The 21,479-nt window shown below is 41.6% G+C and overlaps 1 protein-coding gene across 4 annotated transcripts in view; it reads left to right on the top strand.

Annotated features, from left to right (window-relative positions):
* strbp (spermatid perinuclear RNA binding protein) overlaps positions 1-20,852 on the top strand; it is an 84,997-nt gene extending 64,145 nt beyond the window's left edge. For 3 of the 4 annotated variants that reach the window (XM_078272318.1, XM_078272316.1, XM_078272317.1), the window contains 12 exons: positions 1,731-1,826; positions 2,152-2,263; positions 3,134-3,231; positions 4,770-4,875; positions 5,724-5,807; positions 6,500-6,708; positions 8,103-8,255; positions 8,488-8,622; positions 9,190-9,330; positions 9,757-9,886; positions 10,413-10,466; positions 19,291-20,852. In XM_078272318.1, coding sequence (XP_078128444.1) covers positions 1,731-1,826; positions 2,152-2,263; positions 3,134-3,231; positions 4,770-4,875; positions 5,724-5,807; positions 6,500-6,708; positions 8,103-8,255; positions 8,488-8,622; positions 9,190-9,330; positions 9,757-9,886; positions 10,413-10,466; positions 19,291-19,385 — 1,413 coding nt within the window. In that variant the 3' untranslated portion in view covers positions 19,386-20,852. Of the gene's footprint in view, positions 1-1,730; positions 1,827-2,151; positions 2,264-3,133; positions 3,232-4,769; positions 4,876-5,723; positions 5,808-6,499; positions 6,709-8,102; positions 8,256-8,487; positions 8,623-9,189; positions 9,331-9,756; positions 9,887-10,412; positions 10,467-13,766; positions 14,332-19,290 lie in introns of those variants that run through there. The other variant, XM_078272319.1, reaches the window with a different exon arrangement.
* Positions 20,853-21,479: the final 627 nt, after the last annotated feature.

Below are 21,479 nucleotides of genomic sequence, written 5' to 3'. Positions count from 1 at the left end.
CCTTGGAACACATAGGCACCGATTTATGTTTTCCTCCGTGGGTGCTCACGGGCGCATGCCCTTTAAAAAAAAAAGTAGTCAAAAAATGTTTGCATTTCAGAACCTTAGGAAATGGACAGTGGCCGACACGAACACGCAAGCCTATTAACTTCATAATAAAGTAAAGTAGGCTATCTTTCAACTCAGGACAACGCCACTTCTCACAAATACAGATAGGATTGGAGATGAAAAGTTTAACTAACACGTAACCACGATCAGCTTTGTGGGAAATTAAGAATCAATGCCACCTGTTTTTATCTTCACTAAAGAGGCGTTTTCATCCGAGAGAAGCTATGATTAGTGAATAGGATATGGAGACTGACAGCGACATAACCAATCACACTATGACAGACGCTCCACTTAGCACCAACTGCAATGTTTAATTTTAAATGAATGTAGCCTACTGGCAGTCTGGCACACGTGGGTGCTCAATATTTTCCGTGGGTGCTCGAGCTCAGGAGTTCCATAACAGCAGGTGGCGCTAATCTGTATTGTCGCCCAAAAAATGACAAAGAGACACAGAGCACACTGTCGTCAGTCATTGTTTTCATGTGTTGATAGTAGTCAAGAAGGATCATTGTTGTCATTACTCGCTGAAAGGACGAAAATGCGATGGCTAGTAATAAGAAGATACTGGCGTTGTCAGCTCCAGTTTTCTCCTGCACTGATTCGCTAGTCAAGGACTAGTACTCCACCAATCAGATTGGTCATTGAGTCCGACTGCCCACTGGCCGATTCAACATGTCAAATTGGCCAAAATGGATGCCGACAGCTCCTCCAACTGACGACGGCACGGAACACACAAACAGACTTGAGTCACCGACGTCGCCGACGGCCGATAATCGGTTTGGTGTGTCAGCGCCTTTATACCCACTCAGATTAGATTAATCTAAAGTAGATAGAAGTGTGAAAAAAGACTTTACTTTACTAACATACATTTTAATTTATGTTAGAATGATTACAAATGAACTTTATGGCTGATAAACGTTGTTTTTATGCTCGCTTATCTCCAGTTCAGTTTGCATGATGTTGTTTTACAAATCATGAACAAAAATTGCCAAATATTACACATTACTTAATGAATAAATACTTTCAGATTCTCAATTTTTAAAAATGTTTACAAAAAGTGTATTTTCGTTATATACAATGTTGCACTGTATATGGACTGGAAAAAAAGATAAATGTAAGAAGAATCGTAAGGCAACAAAAGCAATGGTTGATACTTTTTTTCTTTTTGGCTATTATGTGAACCTGCCTGCTCTGTACAGTATGTCAATGCTTCCCTTTGATTCCCCTCCCATACCCTTTCCCCATCTCTCTCCCAACTCACTTTCCTTACTGACAACATTTTACAAGTTCAGAATGCAGGTATTTTCTGAAGACATAAACAAAACTCAAGAGATTTTTTTTCCAATTAAGAGCAATATTTTTTAGTAAACATGTTTAGTAAACTAATTCAAAATGTTTAGTGTCATAAACTCAAGATATTCATTCTCTGTGGGGTATTAGGCAGATGCAATTACTTCATTAAGTGGCTTTGTTGTGCAAAGCAGGCTGTTTATCTGTATGTATCTGTGTGTTTTCACACTGCACTCAATTTGTTCCCTTTGTTTAATCTTCCTTTTTGCATCCTTTTGCATTCTTTCACCTTTCCTTCTTCACCTCTCTCTCCATCCCTCGATTTCCCTCAGGCTCGAGTGAACGGGCTCAAGTCCTGCGTTATCGTTCTCAGGATACTTAGAGACATGTGCAATAGACACCCTGTCTGGGAACCTCTCAAGGGATGGGTGAGTCTTTTGCTGTAATTACATGAAATTGAAAGAAATTGTTCAGCCCCTTTAAACTTTTATAATTGTTTTGTGCATTTGTGCATTATTCCGTGCATTTCTTTTTAGCAGAACTTTTAATTATCCCTGCAAGTCGTTGCAGTATTTGTATTTTATATCGATCTTCTTACCATGCTTTTATGATCTTACCTGTAGCACTTTGAGATTTGCTTCAAATGTAAAGTGCATTACAAATAAAATCTATTATAATTATTATTATTATTGTGTGTGTCTGTGTGTGTGTGTGTCTGTGTGTGTGTGTGTGTGTGTGTGTGTGTTCCTACAGCCCTTAGAGCTTATCTGCGAGAAGGCAATTGCCACCTGTAACAGACCTCTTGGGGCAGGAGAAGCTCTGCGTCGGGTCATGGAGTGTCTGGCCTCAGGCATACTCCTACCAGGTATGGAGCCATGGTGGATGCATGAATATATACGGCTGGAATTATTAGAGAAATTAACAGAGGTGTGTGTGTGTGTGTGTGTGTGTGTGTGTGTGTGTGTGTGTGTGTGTGTGTGTGTGTGTGTGTGTGTGTGTGTGTGTGTGCGTGCGTGCGTGTTCATGCAAATTGGCATCGCTGGTGAACGTAGTGAGGGACCGTGCTTGGTTTGGGTAGATGAGATTATACTGTATATCGAGGTTCTGCTTGGCACATTTTTGAGCTGTTTCTCTAAGAGAGGTCGAGACATTATCAGTGACCCATCAGAGCACAGCTGTCTGGGGAAGGTCATCATTACCAGAGCATCTTAATTAGGAGCAGCTGAAAGGTTCTTTACAAAATGTTGTGTATCTTTGGCAAAAATCCAATTATTCAAAAGTATGTGAAAGCTGAGTTTCATTTAAAAAAGAAATATTTGGATGCAAAAGCCAGTTATGTTCTTCTAGACTGAGGCTTATTACGGTCCTACTTTAGAATGTACTGAGAACAGTTATCTTTTAATGTTTAAAAAGCACTAATAGCCGTGTCATGATGTTACAGGGAAAAAATGTGCCACCCTGGCAGGAGAATATTTACTCACCTACAGTATTCAAATGTACTACACATTTGGCTCAATTAGAGGTAGAGAAGGTTTACCTTTTTAATTAAGTGACTGGTTTGAATCGCTCCCAGCCAATTTGACCAGTTAATTATCCTGTTGCTTTTATTTTATTAGACAGGATTTCCATTTTTGCTTACTTTATAACAGTGAAGCCTAATTAAATGTTCCTGCAGTGTCCGTACATAAAGTGACAAAAACTGACTTTGTGTGTCATGTTCTGTCACTTCCCCCAGGTGGTCCAGGTTTACACGACCCATGTGAGAAAGAGCCAACAAACACACTAGCCAACATGACCGACCAGCAGGCTGAGGCCATTACCTACCGTGCACAGGTACACACCAACAGACACACACACACACACACACACACACACACACACACACACACACACACACACACACACACACACACACACACACACACAGTTGTAGCATGTAGCGTGTCAGCTTAAAGACACAGTTGTTATCACCCAGCTGCACTTGCCCTGAGCTCTCAGTGTTTGGGAATCAGTAATCAACACGCCTATTACCACACAGAAAGACCCCATCACCACCCCAACCACACAATCTGCATGCATACACACACACACACACACACACACATACACACACACACACACACACACACACACACACACTTGTGCGTGCGTGCATGCATTACCTGTATGGTGCTGCATTTTAATGATTGGTGTGGGAAACTATTGCCATCTCTGACACCTCGAGGACGTATTGGTATGCATGCACTGTGGGCGTGCGTGCGTGCTGTCATGTCCTTCTTCACACACACACACTCGACTGAGCAGGGCAGCCTCTGAGCCGCGTGGCTTAGTGAATCCTGCCATCCATTTCCTTTGAAGGCATCCTGAACGAGGCTGGAATGTCAATGGGCATAATTGTATTGGAGCAGATACAAGAGCAGATAGAAGAGAGGGAGCTGTTCTGTCAATGAGCTACGCCGAGCCTCATGAATATCTAAAGCACTCTACCTCCCTAATGGATTTGTATTAGGAGGGCCACTGTGACCGTTTCTGCTTATCTTTCGGATTGTTTGTGTAGATTGAGGATGTGTACAGTAGATAGAGAATGATAAATTAACACATAGACATTAACACATCAGTTGGTCTGCTGATGGTATTGATATTAAGAGGGAAAACATGTAAAAGCTTGTCTACTCCGGTTATCTTTGTGGATAAACTTGATGATGTGTGTTGAAATCATGCATTTTATTAATTTGTATTTTATTTATTATTTTATAAATAAACTGAATTGAATTGAGATAACTTAAGGTGTTTTTTAGAAGTTTTTATAGACGTGTAGACATTCGTTAATGCAGATCTGGCTGAGATTTAGTGTTCATTTACATATGTACACCCTTTGCCCATGTCCTTTTATGTTTGGACATGGCCGTCTAATATTTGTGAAGATACTATACTCGTAACAGCCTGAAGCCTTAATGTCTTGTCTCTCAGTTTTACGACCAGAATTTACCACCTACTGCTTTGTCCTACATTAGCACAGCAGCTTGACTTCACATTTAATGTTAACTCTATAACAGATTTTCAGGACAAAATGTACATTATTGATTCATCATTCTCTTCATGAAGGAAACTGTCACAGTAAGACTGCTGTAAAAATAGAATATTTACATATTTAACATCAGATTTAAAGGGCCATTTCAATTTTTCTTGCAAACTGGAAGTCTGATGTTTCAAAACGAAGTCTGCATTTAGGACGCAGGGAAGGTCTAAGAAACAAACTATGAAGTTGCATTATGGGAATAATAGTTTGACTCTGTTAATGTCCGTACTGTTAATAGTTTTAATGTATCTTATATGCTTTTCTTTCTTTCACCGTGTGTTGCCTTCAACAGCATGCTCTCAGACTCATGGCATTTGGACAAATTTACAAGGTGTTGGAGATGGAGCCTCTTCCCTCAAATAAACCATCGCAGAAATACCCTTGGTCTGATAAAGAAGGTGTGTCTACCTGCCTGTCTACCGCAACCTGTGTGTCTTCTGTCCAATATACTGTATCCTCTACGTGTCTTTCTGTCCTTATCTGTGCCTGATTATCTGTCTATGCAGGCTTTCAGTTTGTATGTATCCATTTTTCACTCTGTTAATCTGTGTGAAGGCTTGTCCGTCAGTCTCTCACTCTCACGTAAAACCTACAGCATTCCTGGGTTCAGGCAGAGGGCTTTCGGACATAGGTCGGACTTACCATCAAATCTTTTCACACATGACATGACCTTTCTGGGTGCATTTGGTAGTTTTTCTACACACCAGCACTGTCAATATTGCTGACATGTGAAGCACCATAAAAATGATTTTTTTTTGCCTGCTTTTTCCACTGTAATTTATTTTCACAGCAAAAAAAAACACTGTGAAATGTTGTAAATGTGTGCGTGGTTTATGCAGGATTGTTTCTGCTTTTGTTGACTGTTCGGACAATAGAAATTTGGCAAATTTTCAAAGTGCCTTTCATGGAAAATTGACTCGAACCCTTTGGTGCCTCGTGACGCTGACATGGAAAATTGCCAGCGCATTTACAGATTAAGGTGCATGTAGGAAAGGAGCTTATGTGTCTTCCTCGTTGTTTGACTGTTTGCTGGTCTGCCTGTCTGTTCTGTTTATCTTGTCTGTGAGTTTATCCATATTAATGCTTCTTCTCACATATTGCTTGTTTTCTGCACCATTGCCCTTTCTTTTCTGTCACACACAAGCGCCTTTGTATGTGTTCATATAAACATCTCTTGTAGTCACTGATTGATTAGTAACTCTCTCTATGTTTCGCTCTGCATCTCTCTCTCTTGCTTTCTTTCCAGGCTTAGGTCTAAAGAGGCCATACGAGGATGGAGCGATGGATGACAAGGACGTCATCAAGAAGATGAAGAGGAATCTGAGGAAAGGTACGAGAAGAAAGGAAAGAAAGAACAATGGCAGTGTAATTACCTGATTGCTCCTGTTAATTAACCTCAATCTAATTTAAAGATGGGAAGAAAAGAAATGCTTGACTTGAGAGAGTAGGCATACGAATACATACCAGCTTACAAATGTTTTATACAGCATTGGTCTTTGGTTTTATTCAAACCACTTAGAAGATAACAGCAATGCTTAGAGATAGAAGCAATCATATTTGGTTGTCTACAGACAAGCCTTGCTTCTCTTCCCTGTCTCTATTTTTTCCCTGTGTGCTTCTCTCTCTTCCACCTTCCTTCCATCCCTTGGAGGCAGATCAATAGTATTGATTGCTAACGTTTTAGTAGGCCACCCAACCATCCCCAGCTCTTTTTTCATACAAGGAGAAGATTAACCATGACTAATGGAGACAGAGAGACATTTTTTAGATATTGGCAAACAGGGGGAAAGTGATTGAAAGAGAAAGAAAACAGAGAGGCACCTTTATTCATCATGAAAACCACCAGCAAGTGTGCAGGAAACCTTTAGAAAATATGATTTATTACTTACAGTATCTCTGAATTGGCCCAGTCTGTCCAATTCCGGCTGGATAATTGGAACACCCCCTACAAAACCTTATTAAATCAATCCTACTATGCTCTACTTTCTATGGTAACCATACCCCCTCCATGTTTTGCATTAGTCCTAGACAGTAAAGCCATAGACTCCAACCAGCCAATGAACGCCCTGATGCGGTTGAACCAGATCCGGCCGGGGCTGCAGTATCGCCTGCTGTCCCAGTCGGGCCCGGTTCACGCTCCAGTCTTCACCATGTCTGTGGATCTGGATGGAACTATTTACGAAGCATCTGGATCCTCCAAGAAGACCGCCAAGCTCCATGTCGCCGTCAAGGTAAGGAGGAAAAGGAGTGAAGTCTGTGTGTGTGTGTTATGTATGTGCAACTGACAGGAGAAGAACATCCTCTTTGATATATGTTTGTGCTTACTTGGACATACTGTACATACAGAACAGAGGAATTATATAAAAAGACCCACTAATAAAAAAAACAGATGATTCTTTTTTGGCTACCTGAAGAACTTTCTAAGCTCCTGCTCCAGCCAAACCTGTGTGTATCTAAACCTGTGGGTATCTATAAATATATTTCTGTCTACGTATGCCTATTGGTGTGTGTGTGTCTGTGTGTGTGTGTGTGTGTGTGTGTGTGTGTGTGTGTGTGTGTGTGTGTGTGTGTGTGTGTGTGTGTGTGTGTGTGTGTGTAGGGATGGAGGTGGGTAAATCCATGTAATCCCAAAGTGGTTGTGAACAAAGAGGCTCTCCAGAGCACAGAGCTGGGATAATCCATTATCCACTCCGTTCCCATAAAACGCTCTTTCTCCCCCTTTTCCATTCTCTTTCTCACTCACTTTGTCTCATGCACTCACCTTTTGATATCCCCTTCTCTCCCTCAGTCTCTCTCTTTCTCTCTCTCTCTCTCTCTCTTCTCTCTGCTGTACTCTCACTGTATTGGCTGGTTCAACATGTCATTCTTCTAATATCTTCTGCATGCATATTGTTCTGAATCACTTTGCTGATCTGTGTGCTGTCGAGGACTTACAGTACAGTCGACCAATGTGACTGTACAGCCAGTGCATTATAATGGCTTTATTGTAACCATTGTGTGAGTTAGATTGAACTCTGTTATGTCAGTACATGCAGTATTGTTCAGTATATTTAGTACTGCTTCCGGTGTATTTTCTTTTCAAAATATAGTCATTTGTGTCATCAACACATAATCACAAAAAAAGTCTGTTCAAAACAGAGTCATCACACAAAAAAGGGACATTAATTTATCAGTGGGAATTTGTTCTCATATTGCACAATCTAGCTCATCCCATTTAGTGTGTTATTTCAACAATTTAGTAAATACTATATGTATCTAAGATGTTCCAGTACCTGGTTGACTGAGCACATTTCCATTCAGCTAGCTACAGTAGCCAGTAACACACCTCCGTGTTAGACAACATGACATTAGATCTCAATAACGCGGAAAGAAGTGATTTCATATTTATTCTTATTCGCTTTAAAGTGTTTAGGTAAACCTATTTTACTAAACCTATGACATTATTTAGATTGTGTATGTGTGTAAGTACAGTAGTAAGTGTCTTTTTGTTAATCATTTTGGATTTTCAAATCAACAAAAACAACACAAAGAAATTGGAATCCACATTTTTAGCTTTAGTTTTTAGTTTGCTGTTTCTTTCCTACCCAACTTCTTTTTTTATTTTATCATCATCTTACCTCTCTAGGTTCTCCAGGCAATGGGCTACCCAACAGGTTTCGACTCAGACCTGGACCCCATGAGTTCAGACGAGAAGTCGGATGGTGAGGGGAAGAACGAGACGTCGTCACACACTAGCAATAAGCCAACACACTCCACGGACAGTTCCAATACACTGGAGGTGGGGATTGAGAAACATGCATACACTCAGTTCAAATGCTTTTTTTAAATTCTAAGTCTGAGATTTTGATTGTAAGTGATTAAAATGTAACAGTCACTCTGGTTAAGACATAAAAGGTATCCAAACTTTGTTACATAATGCTCCGTCTTCCAGGTTTACTGTCCACGGTGTACTTACTAATAAAGCTTTTTCTTTTAAATTAAATTACTTTAATAATCTTTTCGCTTCCCAGGTGCGAACTCAGGGTCCCATACTGACGGCGAGTGGGAAGAATCCCGTCATGGAGCTAAACGAAAAGAGACGAGGCCTCAAATACGAACTCATCTCTGAAAGCGGAGGCAGCCACGACAAACGCTTTGTTATGGAGGTGAGAGCTTCATGTACACACACAGACTGACTCTGACAAAACATGATAAAGCATCTACTCATGTAAACGAATGTGGAGCCATGACATGTAATCAAAAAAATATAGAAAAACTTAACATACACATGCATTTGTGACGCATACAGAAGCTGAGCCACACACTCAGAAACAATCAGTCCACTTGGTTCCTGGAGCAAGCCTGTTCTCTGTTGGATGTCTTGTTTTGCGACATGCCTGGCTGCTTCATCGCTCTGCTGATTGATTAGCAAACCTGCTTGACAGCAGGGCAGCGCTAAATAAGCCATCCTGTTCAGCCAGACTTGCTGGCTGATTTACTAATGACTGATAAATGAATGGGTTTTGGGCAAAAGTATTGTGTGATTGTTAGTTTTGACAGAGCTGTAGCATAAATGTGAAACCACTATTAGAAATAATTAGATTAGAAAAAAAATAATACTTTTTACCAGATGCCCAAAACGCAGTGCTCCTTTTGTCTAACTTTTATCATGAAAAATTATTTGATTAATATTTTACAGTCTGTGCTTGTGTTTGTGTGTGTGTGCATATCAGGTGGAGGTCGATGGGCAGAAGTTCCGTGGGGCAGGCCCCAACAAAAAAGTAGCAAAGGCCAGTGCTGCTCTGGAAGCTCTGGAAAAGCTCTTCTCTGGTCCCAACGCCGCTGCAAACAAGAAAAAGAAGATATTGCCCCAGGTAAAGAGAAACTCATACAGTAGATATTGGACATAGAGGGCACTACTTTAGTCTGAAGACAGAATAAAACATATAATCAAAGCAATCTGTTACTCTCTTCCTTGAGAGCCAAACTGGTCGGAGCAGCTTGAAAGATGATAAAGTTTAAACGTTTTCTGTAATCAGTAACCACCTCTGTAGAGCCGTAGGACTTTTTGCCATCAGCAATCAATGGCACTTTGTTTAACAAGTGTCTAATCAGATCAATACTTGAAAGTTATCAGATCCCGATTCTTCCACTTATTTTGTCTATGAGCCTGTGTGCCAACAATGATGCCCATAATGCATCAGAACATTGTATTGGTGTATCTATGCATCTAAATACTGTGTGTATCTGTGCATCATGAATGTTTGAAACACACTAACATCTAATGTGTCTGTGTCCAGACTAAAGGAGCCCTAGCTGCGGCAGCAGCAGCCTCAGCAGTAGCAGCTCAGGTAGCCAGAGGAAGAGGAAGAGCAGCCCTCGCGAGAGGAGCCTTCGTCAGTGCAGCCGCACCTGGATATGTCACGCCAGGTAGTGAGAGTATAGTTGCATGTGGTTTTAATGTTTTTACTGAGGCAATAAGCATTTTTTGGTGAATTTTTTAATGTATTGTGTGTTTTTTTTATATGGGTGGGTTGAAGGTCATTTTAGTCTTTTTCAAGGGCCATTTTATCAGCCTCTGAAATAATACAGTTATTTGTACAGCTGATATTTTCTTTATTTTAATGCATTGTAGCATTATACATACATCATGTCAAAGATTTTTTCAGATTTAATCAGAATTGTATTAATTAATTAATTAATTAATTAGTTTGTGCTGAACCTCCACCAATATATGACTCTGCTGTGTGTTTGAATGAGTGAGTGAATGTACAGTTTTTTGATCCTGTTAGAAAGGAGCGTGACTTCCACTCAGGTCTCTTAGCCTGAACCCATAGCTGTCTGCTTGAGTGCAGGATGTCCAAATCACTCATCTAAACTGAAGATGTTGAAAAATACAGCTTGGAGTTAAACAAGTGCGCAATTGAACGAGACCCTGTAACCTCTTCCCCAACAGGCTTTGGGACACCGTATGGCTACAGCCCTGCTGCAGCAGCTGCTCCTGCATACGGTACGTGCTTCTTGTCTGTTTTCCCTGTTAACTCATTTCACCCTCCTTCTACCGTCTATAACCTTCTTCCACCTTCTTTTCCCTCTTAACCATACAGTTCCCTTCTAACCCAACATACCATAATTGCTAACCATTAGTGGGTTAATTAATTCTTCAGTAAGTTTATGTTACACCTCCAACCTTCTTCATAATTTCTTTTTGCCTTAATTTCTCCTCTTTTCTCAAAATAAATTTGTTCCCATTCTAATCCAAGTTTTAGGGTTTGGCGCAGAGTTTCAGTCATGGTTAAACAAATCTTATACCATTGCCTCTTCGTTGCGTGCTTCAAGCAAATCTGTCTGTACTTTTGGCTTATTGTCCACTCACCACTTGTTCCTTAATCTGCTTGTTGCCACTCACTTCCACATCTCTTATAGTTGGATCACTACGCTGTCAGTAAATAGCTGCCGTCTGTCACTTTAATCTCAAAACTTCCAGAAACTGGTTGTAATCATGGTGACACACACACCTGCATGAATTAAAATAGAAAAGACTAGAAAACTGTAAACTTAAACAGCCACCTCTTACTAACTATAGAAGCTGACACACTGCCTTTGCTGCAGTCATCTTAATTTCTGTTGAGATTAGCAGAACGCATAGTGTTAGTTCCTCACTTTAACCACTGTTATTTTAAGACGGTGGCAGGGCAGCTTTTTATCACTGCAGCGCTGCGCCTGTCATGTCCTCAATGCTGAAAGTGGCCACTGGGCTCTCTAACTAGGACTAGTATAGGCTAAAACCTATACTAGTGCTTGACCTTTAACAGCAAAGGTTTTTGCGCTAAATTCACTTACACATGCGTCCCTCTGTCACACGCAGTCATATTTACCTCGACAGACTCAGCCTTGTGTAGTGCGTGTACACATGTAGGCTTTTCTGTCCATCCTACAGCTTTGAGTTTGAATGGGTCTTATGTCCTAGGAGAAACTGATCTGGGGCCCCAGGCAGACTTTGAGTACCCCCCTGAGATCCCAACAGCCCTGAATATGAAGTGCGCCTTAGTTTCTGTTTATGGTGGAGCTGGAACTCTGCAATCCTTTGGGGTGTTCTGATTCAGTCCCTGGCATTCGCACACTTTTCACATGTTGTGACCGCGGCGCTTACTGAAATACTCAGAATTCAATGGTAGTGTTTGCTGTCATCTAACCAGCAAATTTCAGTGACTGTTATTTTTTTATTATTTAATAATTCTTACTTACAAGTTTGTTAATGGCCTGAACGTCCAAAATATTTGAGAAGGCATTCAGGAGACTGCTTCATGCCCGGCCAATGAAAAGACTTGGCAAATAAGTAGGCTATGAAATGCCTATCTGTATCTTCTCTGGGGGGTGGTGAAACATACATCATTGCACTAGAGCCCGACCGATAAAGGATTTTTAAGGCCGATATCGATACAAATATTTGGTGATTTAAAAATCCGATATATATCGGCCAATATATATTTAAAAACAAAATCCAGAAAAGTGTAACAAAACATAAACAGATTTCCCTAACATTAGTAATTTGTAGTTATTTATGAGTCCTCACTAAAATTATATGATAATGCAGTTTAAAAATAAACTTGAACAGAGGAACATCAAAATATATTAAAGTTCTGATAAATAAAATGTATAAAAATACAAACTTAAGATATGAAACTTAAAGGGTTAAACACGAGTGCTGCCAACAGGGACGTTGTAGAGTGCCCTCTGGTGGACAAACTATGCAACGCCAACACTCATAACATGGTTGAAGGGTGTTTCGTCCGTTTTTATTTTATTTTTTAAATATTCATTTATCGGCCATTATAAATGCCGATACCGATAGTTTGGAAAATGCCTAATATCGGCCCGCCTCTACATTGCACACTGTGTGCATTTCTGCCCCGTGACTCATCAGGACACGTCATGTATCCTGGTGGGTGATCATTGTGAGTTCAGCTGACCCTGAGCTTTAACCTGAGCTGTCACCTCCTACAAGTATGTCGAAAGTTCAATTCATGTCATTTAAAAAAAAGATAGACATGAAAACTAGAATTATACTCAGCATTAGGTCCTGGAATGAAATGTTTCATCCTCGCAAATTGCGTCAGCACAGCATGTATGTTGAGACCTTGCTGTGCAGGTTTTTGTCTCTGTTAAGCTTGGATTCTTGCTCAGTGGTTCCTAACATGTGACCAGAGACACTGTTGCAAATTTGAGGCAAAACCCAAATATATACAAAGTATTAGATACACCTGCTGTTAAGGTAAGTTAAGGTGGAAATGTAGGTTTTCTTTATACACCCAGTTGACAAAGTTGTTATAATGAACATCTGCAGATGATGGAAATAATAAGAATGAGAGAGAGATTGTTTTTTACACTGATAGTATTAAATCAATTTTCCTGAATAAGAGTAAAAACCAAATAGGTAAAAACAATCTTTGGGTTGGCCCAATTGGGGAGCAAAAAGGCACTTTAAAACATTGGGACTACAACTTTATCTTTTGGAAACAAAGCTTTCATCATCCTGTTTCCTGCTCTTTTACTGTGCTCTGGCACCTGTTGCTGCTTTGGGCTTCCTTGTTGGCAAACACATTTTACAATACTGCTGGACTCACTAGAACATTCTGTGGAACACAGAACATTATATCAAACTGTAATGCCCAGAACATTAGAACATAGCCATTATTCTAAAGCTCTTCTTGAATGATCATGTCCTAAACATTTCAATAGGACAGTGCCAACAACAACTTCTCCTGCTCAACTGTCTCCTTTTAAAGGATTATTCTGCTTTATTATAGCTTGGGTTCTAAATTAATAGCTTTGTCCATCATTCCTATTGGTAATAACAACATGGTACTCACTGGGTTAACTGCTGAGATCTGGCATTGTAAAAAGAACCAAACCCCAGATGTGCAAATTGTTTCAACGTTGACCTGCGCTCCTCAGCAATTCATTTTATGAGTGCAATGTTTTCATAACCTATGGAAAAGATTGCTAATATTACAGAAATAAGACCCAAGTTGTAGTAAACTGAAATGAATCTTTAGTTTGGGCCATTTGTTTTCTTCTCTTTACCTCTGAATCTCTCTCCTTCTCGGTTCCTCTAACCACCGATGAAGGATGTCACCTCGTGTCTCACACATTTACACTCCCCCTTTGGGAGCCCTGTTTGTGTACGTAGTGCGAAGGCTGTTTGTTGGACCTAGATGTAGCGTAGTGTAGTGAGAATAGAAACACTTGGTTGGTTTGTTGCCCTGGACTCATGCAGAGCTGTGCTCTTCTCATGTCTCCCCTCTAGGTTTGCCCAAGAGAATGCTTCTGTTGCCTGTCATGAAAGTGCCCGCCTACCCCATCCCCCACTACCACTTCTTTTAGCACAGGAGAAACCAAACGTGTTTTCATACATACCAAACGCTTTTTTCAAACCGTGACAAATTCACTTTTTTTAGAAGGGAAACTTTTTTCTTATAATATAAATGATGGGGAGAGGATTAAGGACTTGAGATGAAGATTTGTAAAAGCGATTTTTTTTGCTTTTTGTTTTTCTTACTGTTTCCAGAAACTTTTATGAATATGAAAAAATACTGCAGGTTTAAGTTCTTAAGAGATAAACAAAAACTTGAAGGATTTGTACTGTGAATTGTGACCTCATTCTTTGAGTCTAAATTATATATATATCTCAGCCTTTTGTTATTGTGTTTATGCTTTGCCAGGAAAGGGATAGCCTTTGCCATATGACTCACACAACACACACATTCTCTGTAAAAAGAAAATAATAATGAGCTGTGTGAACGATGTATAGAAATAAATAAATAAATAATAATGTTAAAAATGAATAAAGTTTATCTCCTATAAAAGCTGAACACTGCCTGGTGTATATCTGATTTAAAGGCTTTCAGCTGGTAAGGGACTTGCTGCAGTAGCACGTTTTTGTTTTGGGTTTGATTTTGACTTTTTAGACCAGGTATGTTACTTAACATGTGAAAGGATTTCTCCACTCCTTTAACCTGCACACAATACTGTGAACTTAACTTACATCAAGTTTTAATATTCCACCCTCATACCGGTACACAGATTCAATTTAAATCTTTCCACATACCTCAGGGCATCTAGTTACATCCTTTTTACCCTCAGTTTATAGAAATTCAGAGAGAAAGGCAAGAAGACAACAGATTTTGTCAGATCTGCATCTTGCATTCAGCTGCACGATCCCATTACCACACGTGGATTTATTTTGGCAGAGGTAACACCTAGAGTTTATATGCCTTCATAGGTTGTCACATAAGCCGGCTGCAGCCTTTTTGCAGAGCTCAGTACATTGTTGTAGCTGAATTTGAGTGAAGTCAAATAATAAAGACAAAATATGTTACTTCTACTTAGACTACATTTATATCCTTATATTTTTTATTATTGTCTTATCAGACAATATAGGGCTGTTAATACTGCATGTTTACAACAATCTGTGGTGCACATTTTAATCAAAAGCAGCAATAAGGGACCCACGAGAATTGAAACCACACTGTCAGTGTGTTTTATGTTGTTTCATTATTTCAGTATCATTTCTGTATTTGTTGTTTTTGCACGTTTTTCCTCAACCGTCAAATAGGGATCAGCACCAACTGAGCCGCTGAAACTTTGGCTCAAAACTATCCCTCTTGACTCAGTCAGTGTTTCAAATAAAGATTAAAATATTTGACGTCAAAATGACCTACAGTACAGTAATAACACAGGTGAAAAAAAGTAATGACTAAGATGAACTTGGCTAAAAATGCTACAAAAAAGAAAATACTCCAGCATGCTAGTCAATGGTCAGCACCAGTCAAGACAGTTATGCTGGCCCTTCACCACGTCTCGTTCACCCAACCAGCGAGAGATAACCCCCTGACGACGTCTCCATGGTTACAGCTACTGTATGAGGCACAGCCATTGGATGAGAGGACCCAATATCTTGTCCAATGGTTGGTTGAGCTCCACTGAGTTTTTGTAAAACCTTTCAAATATTTGTCTGACATCACCAAAGAATTACTTAATAATTAATTTCTGTTGCATTCTGTTCATTTTTGTTCTGTTCAAGGTTTAATTCATTTTCAGTGCACAAATCGTTGAAGCCCGAGATACAGCATATATGTACATTACCTTCAAAACTATCTTACCTGTGTCTGATCTCATTTTCAGTCTTAACGTCTTTAACATTTGTTATTAGGCTTTTCATTCAGCTCTTACTGGATGTTCATGACTGGAATAGCTTTAAAATATTAAAGGAATAGTTTTGGGAAATTTGTGTTAAGTTATTTGCTTTCTTGCTGAGAGTTAGATAACAAGATTGATACTACTTGCATGTCTGCACGCTTACTATAAAGCTAATGCCAGTAGCTGGTTAGTATAGCTTAGCATACTGTAAAGACTTAAAACGGGGGAACAGCTAGAGAGGCTCTGTCCACGTTATATCTTGTGGACAAGGCAGAGAGGTGCTGATAGGCAGATGTCTTTACCTTTGGACAGAGCCTGGCTGTTCCCCACTGCTTTTGGTCTTTATTCTAAGCTAAGATCACTCTTATGGCTCCAGCTTCATATTTAATGACAGATATGAGACTGGTATCAAGCTTGTCAAGTCAATTTTTATTTATCCATCCATTTTCTATTGCTTATCTGGGACTGGGTCATGGTGACAGCAGGCCTCCTCAGCAATGTTTTCCAGATCCTCCTTGGGGATCTCGAAGTGTTCCTTAGACAGATGAGATATATAAGCCAGTATATTCTGGGTCTAACCCAGGTCTTTTACTAGTCTGACGTGTCTGGAAAACCTCTAAAGAAAGGCACCTAGGAGGCATCCTGAGCAGATGCCCGAAACACTTCAACTTTTGACACACGAGCAGCGGCTCTACTCTGAGCTCCTATCTCTAGCCTAGCCTCCCTAGGGAGGAAACTCATTTCAGCGTCTTGTATCCGCAACCTCACTTCCCAGAGCTCATGACCATAGGTGAAAGTTGGAACGTAGGTCATCTGGTGAATTGAAAGCTTTGCCTCCCGGCTCAGTTCCCTGTCCACCACAACTGTACAACCCCCACATTACTGCTGACGCTGCACCAATCCACACGTCGATCTCAGCTCCATTTTACTCTCACTCGTGAACAAGACCATGGTGGATTGCTCCCTCTGGGTTGTGAGCGAATTAATCCCCCAAGTGAAAAGGTTTGAGTATTATATTTATATAGCCCAATACTGCAAATCACAAATTAACCTCAAGAGGCTTTACAATCTGTACAGCATACAACGCCCTCTATTCTTTGACCCCAGATTCAGATAAGGAAATACTTTTAACTGTTAAGTTCCGGGAAGTTGAGGACCCAAAGGCAGAGAGCAGGCAGGCAGGAGAAAGTGGAGGATTTATTAAACCAAAAAAATAACCAAGGGAGTCCAGAGAATAGCTGACACGGAGAAACATGACCAGAAAACACACACACACACACACACACACACACACACCAAGGGAAATCGAGGGCTCTGGGGCACAGGGAACAGAGAAGGGCCACTCGGCCCAGAGAACAGAGAGGGACCACTCGGGACAGAGAGGCCTCGGCACCAAGGTGCTGCGGCCAGCTAGTCCAGGGCTGCGGACAGCAGCGAAGACGGAACCCTTTGGGCGGCCAAACAGGCCATAGAGGACCTTCAGGAGGTCGAGCAGGATGGCGAAGATCCTCAGGCGGGCGAAGGTAGAGCCCCTCAGGCGGCCAAGCAGGACGTCGAGGACTCAGAGGCGGCCGTCGGCGAAGGTAGAGCCCCTCTAGAGGCCGTCTGCAAAGGCGAAACCCCTCTGGAGGCCGACGGCGAAGGCCGAATCCCCTCTGGAGCTGGGCTGAAGACAGGCGACGGGTCAGCTGGGCTGAAGACAGGCAACGGGTCAGCTGGGCTGGAGTCCGCCAAACAGGCAACGGGAACCGAGGTAGACAGGGGCGCCGACAGGGCATGAGAGGGTCTGACCGAAAACAAAGGCAAGGTCTCTAGGGGACAGGACAAGGGCAAAGTCACTGGGGTGGTCTCAAGCACGGTCTCAGGGACGCCGGGGACCGGCAAAGTCACTGGGGGGGTCTCTGGGGCGCCGGAGACTGGCAAAGCCTCAGAGGTAGTTACTGGGGAGGTCTCTGGGGCGCTGGAGACCAACAAAATCACTGGCTTGCCCGTAAGCGAACACTCTGGGAGGTCAGTCATCGAAGACTCTGGACGACTGGAAGACTCTTGAATAGCCGTCATCGGAGACTGTGGCCGACTGCACGTCATCGGCGGCTGCACGTCATCGGCAGTTCTGGAAGGCGGCACGTCAGCGGAGGTTCAACGGTCAACTCGGACTCGGGAACACGGTTAGACTCAGGAACAGTAACATTGGACAGCACGGGCTCGGGACCGCTGGACAGCACGGGCTCAGGTCTGCTGAACAGCTCAGAATCAGGCTTGCTGCACAGCATGGACTCTGGGCCGCTGCACAGCACGGGTTCATGAACACAGGTAACACTGGTCAGCTCTGGAACACTGGTCAGCACGGGCTCGAGGCTGCTGGACAGCGAGGCCTCTGGGCTGAAGAGAGGGTGAATCAGGGCATGGTGTCGGGAGCCATGTTGTCTTCTTCCCCGTCTCCGGCTTCCACGGTTCCCAGGGAATATGGCTAGGCAAGTACCCTCAAAAGATTGCTTGCAGTTGAGGGTATCTGCTGAACAGACAGCTGCTGAGCTGATAGACAGGAGTTCAGGGGAGCTGCTAGAAAGCGTACTGGACCCTGGTTTTCCAGCTTGAAGGCTGGCTGCTTTGGCCTCCTCAGTCCGTCTTGCACACTTGGCTATTGAAAAATAGTCATCAGAGTCTCTGGCTCTCCTCCAGGTGGCGAACCGACAGGGCTAGGAGTACTAGGCAAAGGAGCAGGCTGGGTGACAAAAATCCGGAAGTCAAAGTCCTAGTGGGCTGAGCAACTGGCTGAGTCCAGAGAATAGCTGACACGGAGAAACACGACCGGAACAAACAAACACATACAATGATCTGACACAGGACAAGGGGAACACAAAGTACTAAATACAGAGGGTAACGAGGTACCAAGAGGCAGGTGACGCAAGGGGTGGGAAACAGGTGGAAAACATCAGGCAATCACAAGAGCGGGAAAACACAGGGAGTAAAACTAGACAAGACAAGACAGAGAACAGACTATCAAAATAAAACAGGAAAGAGAACATAAAACAAGACCAATAATCACACAACAGAAGGAAACAAGACATGACAGAAAACCAGGCTACAAAAATGACAGGAAAACAGACTACAATAAGACAAGACAAAACACCAAAACCATAATATTAACTAGGAGAAAAATGGCACAAACCTCAGTAGGAACAACAGAGAATGGATATCTCCAGGGAAGACAGACATACAATATATTCTACATGTACAGAATAGACCAAAATAGCAAATATTACAATTGATGATAATACTATCTTATCTTTTAACTCTAGGTAAGAAAGCAGTGAATGTATTTCACAAAATGTTGAACTATTCCTTTAATTTAATCTACTGGACATGAAATGTTATTAATGCCACCCAGGTAATAATCTTTTTTACTGGAACATGTTCAGGTTCAGCTCAAGTACACTTGAAGTAACCTTGTCCTAAAAAAAAACATTGAATTTCTTTGTCATTATAGAATTGCCTCTCTATCTTCCGTAAGCATTCATTCTTTCAACCCATATTGTCAAATAAGTGAAGTAAGTTTTATAGAGATATAGCAGTATCTGTAACAGTAGTAACTCCTGCTCTCTTTGTCTCTGTTCTTCATCTCACTGCAGGTGGTCTTTTCATTGACAATCCCTTCTACCAGCCGCGGACCATCGCTCCTTTTATCATTCATCTGGGTCCCCAGGATCTCTTCTCTGACTTCTAGAGACAGCAGGTTGTTGGATACTCTCTTCACACTTACCTGTCTGTATACGCAGGACACCTGTTTTTTCTGTCCGTCTTAGCGGGCTGCCTTTCTATCCAGGTGCGGACTCACAGATCCAAAACTGTTTTTGTTTGATCAGTCCGCTGGGGAAAACTTTCTGCCCAACAGCAGCGGCAGAAACTATCTCACCTACTAACCGAGAGGCTCATAGCTCCTCTCTCTGTTTTCTCTACCCTCTGCCCAGATTATCACTTCAGAGAAGAGAACCTTTACACAAAGCAATACTTGGATTTTACGAGAAATGTTCAGCTGCTACTGTGTGAGGCTGGGCTGGCTGAACTTCTTTCTTATAGCAATACACCAGAACTCCTATCTTTGAGCTTACTTACTTGAGAAGATGTGAATGTCGGATGGAGTTTTACCCAATACAGCATTGCAATAGCTCATTCTGATTGTATATTCATTGTATGTGTGTGTACGTGTGGCTATAACATGACTATATACACATATATGTATGGTGTATGTTTCTATAACAATGTGTTGACAATAATATTACTATATGATGATGTATTTATGTAAATATTCGATAAGATATAATTATTGTTGGTATAAATTATTTTAGAATTATAAAGTGAAATGTAACTATAATATCACAGTATAGCTTTCTTCCAATTTTATATACACTGAGCAATTGAAGCTAGTTCTAGGAGAATCTAGGCAATATTATCTTTGGTATTTCTATTAACCTGTGCTGTTAGAATAATAATGCTTCCTTCTTTCCTTCCTTCAAACTTTTCCTCTATCTTTGATGTCTTTCTGAGCCTTTCTGAGCACGCTCTCTGCTGCCCGAGGTTTGTTTACTTGGCCTGGACCAGAGGTGCTCGCTACTGAACACACTCATAATCTAATCACACCTGGGCACACACACGCACACACACTTTTCCTGTCAGAAAGCACATTTTCTATAGTCTCACTGCTGGCAGGGAATACTGTTGTTAGAAATACAGTACTGTATGTGTATAGTATGTGTATACTCTGATGTACGTGCTCCTCCATCTACCATTCACACGTTAGTGGACTCACCCATCAACACTCAGAACAATCGTCAGCTCTGTCCCGCTCGCCTTAGGGACCAAAAGCACAGCTCACTCACACAAATTACTATTCCTTCTTTCTGCAAACACACACATTCACACACACACCCTTCCCTCCACCCTCCTATGGCAATCCTCTACTGTACGGATGTGATGTGGCTGGTAGCTGATACAGCTTTGTCAAAGGGTGTTTTACACAATGGGAAAGATGGAGCACAACTACTGGCAAATTAATTAAAGGTATAGCCCAGCAAAAATCCTCAAAAGGGGAACTTTGAATTGGATTTTTATGTTCCTGTCTGGGCACATTTCAGTGGTTGGTGATGTCACCTGTACAGTGGGACAACAAGTATTTGATACACTGCCGATTTTGCAGGTTTTCCTACTTACAAAGCATGTAGAGGTCTGTAATTTTTTATCATAGGTACACTTCAACTGTGAGAGACGGAATCTAAAACAAAAATCCAGAAAATCACATTGTATAATATTTAAATAATTAATTTGCATTTTATTGCATGACATAAGTATTTGATACATCAGAAAAGCAGAACTTAATATTTGGTACAGAAACCTTTGTTTGCAATTACAGAGATCATACGTTTCCTGTAGTTCTTGACCAGGTTTGCACACACTGCAGCAGGGATTTTGGCCCACTCCTCCATACAGACCTTCTCCAGATCCTTCAGGTTTCGGGGCTGTCGCTGGGCAATACGGACTTTCAGCTCCCTCCAAAGATTTTCTATTGGGTTCAGGTCTGGAGACTGGCTAGGCCACTCCAGGACCTTGAGAAGACCTTGCTGGAAGACCCAGCCACGACCCATCTTCAATGCTCTTACTGAGGGAAGGATGTTGTTGGCCAAGATCTCGCGATACATGGCCCCATCCATCTTCCCCTCAATACGGTGCAGTCGTCCTGTCCCCTTTGCAGAAAAGCATCCCCAAAGAATGATGTTTCCACCTCCATGCTTCATGGTTGGGATGGTGTTCTTGGGGTTGTACT

Source organism: Sander vitreus, chromosome 16 (assembly GCF_031162955.1).
Source record: "Sander vitreus isolate 19-12246 chromosome 16, sanVit1, whole genome shotgun sequence".
NCBI lineage: Eukaryota > Metazoa > Chordata > Actinopteri > Perciformes > Percidae > Sander > Sander vitreus.
Note: the sequence above shows the minus strand (reverse complement) of the source record. Positions and strands in the feature narration are given on the sequence as shown.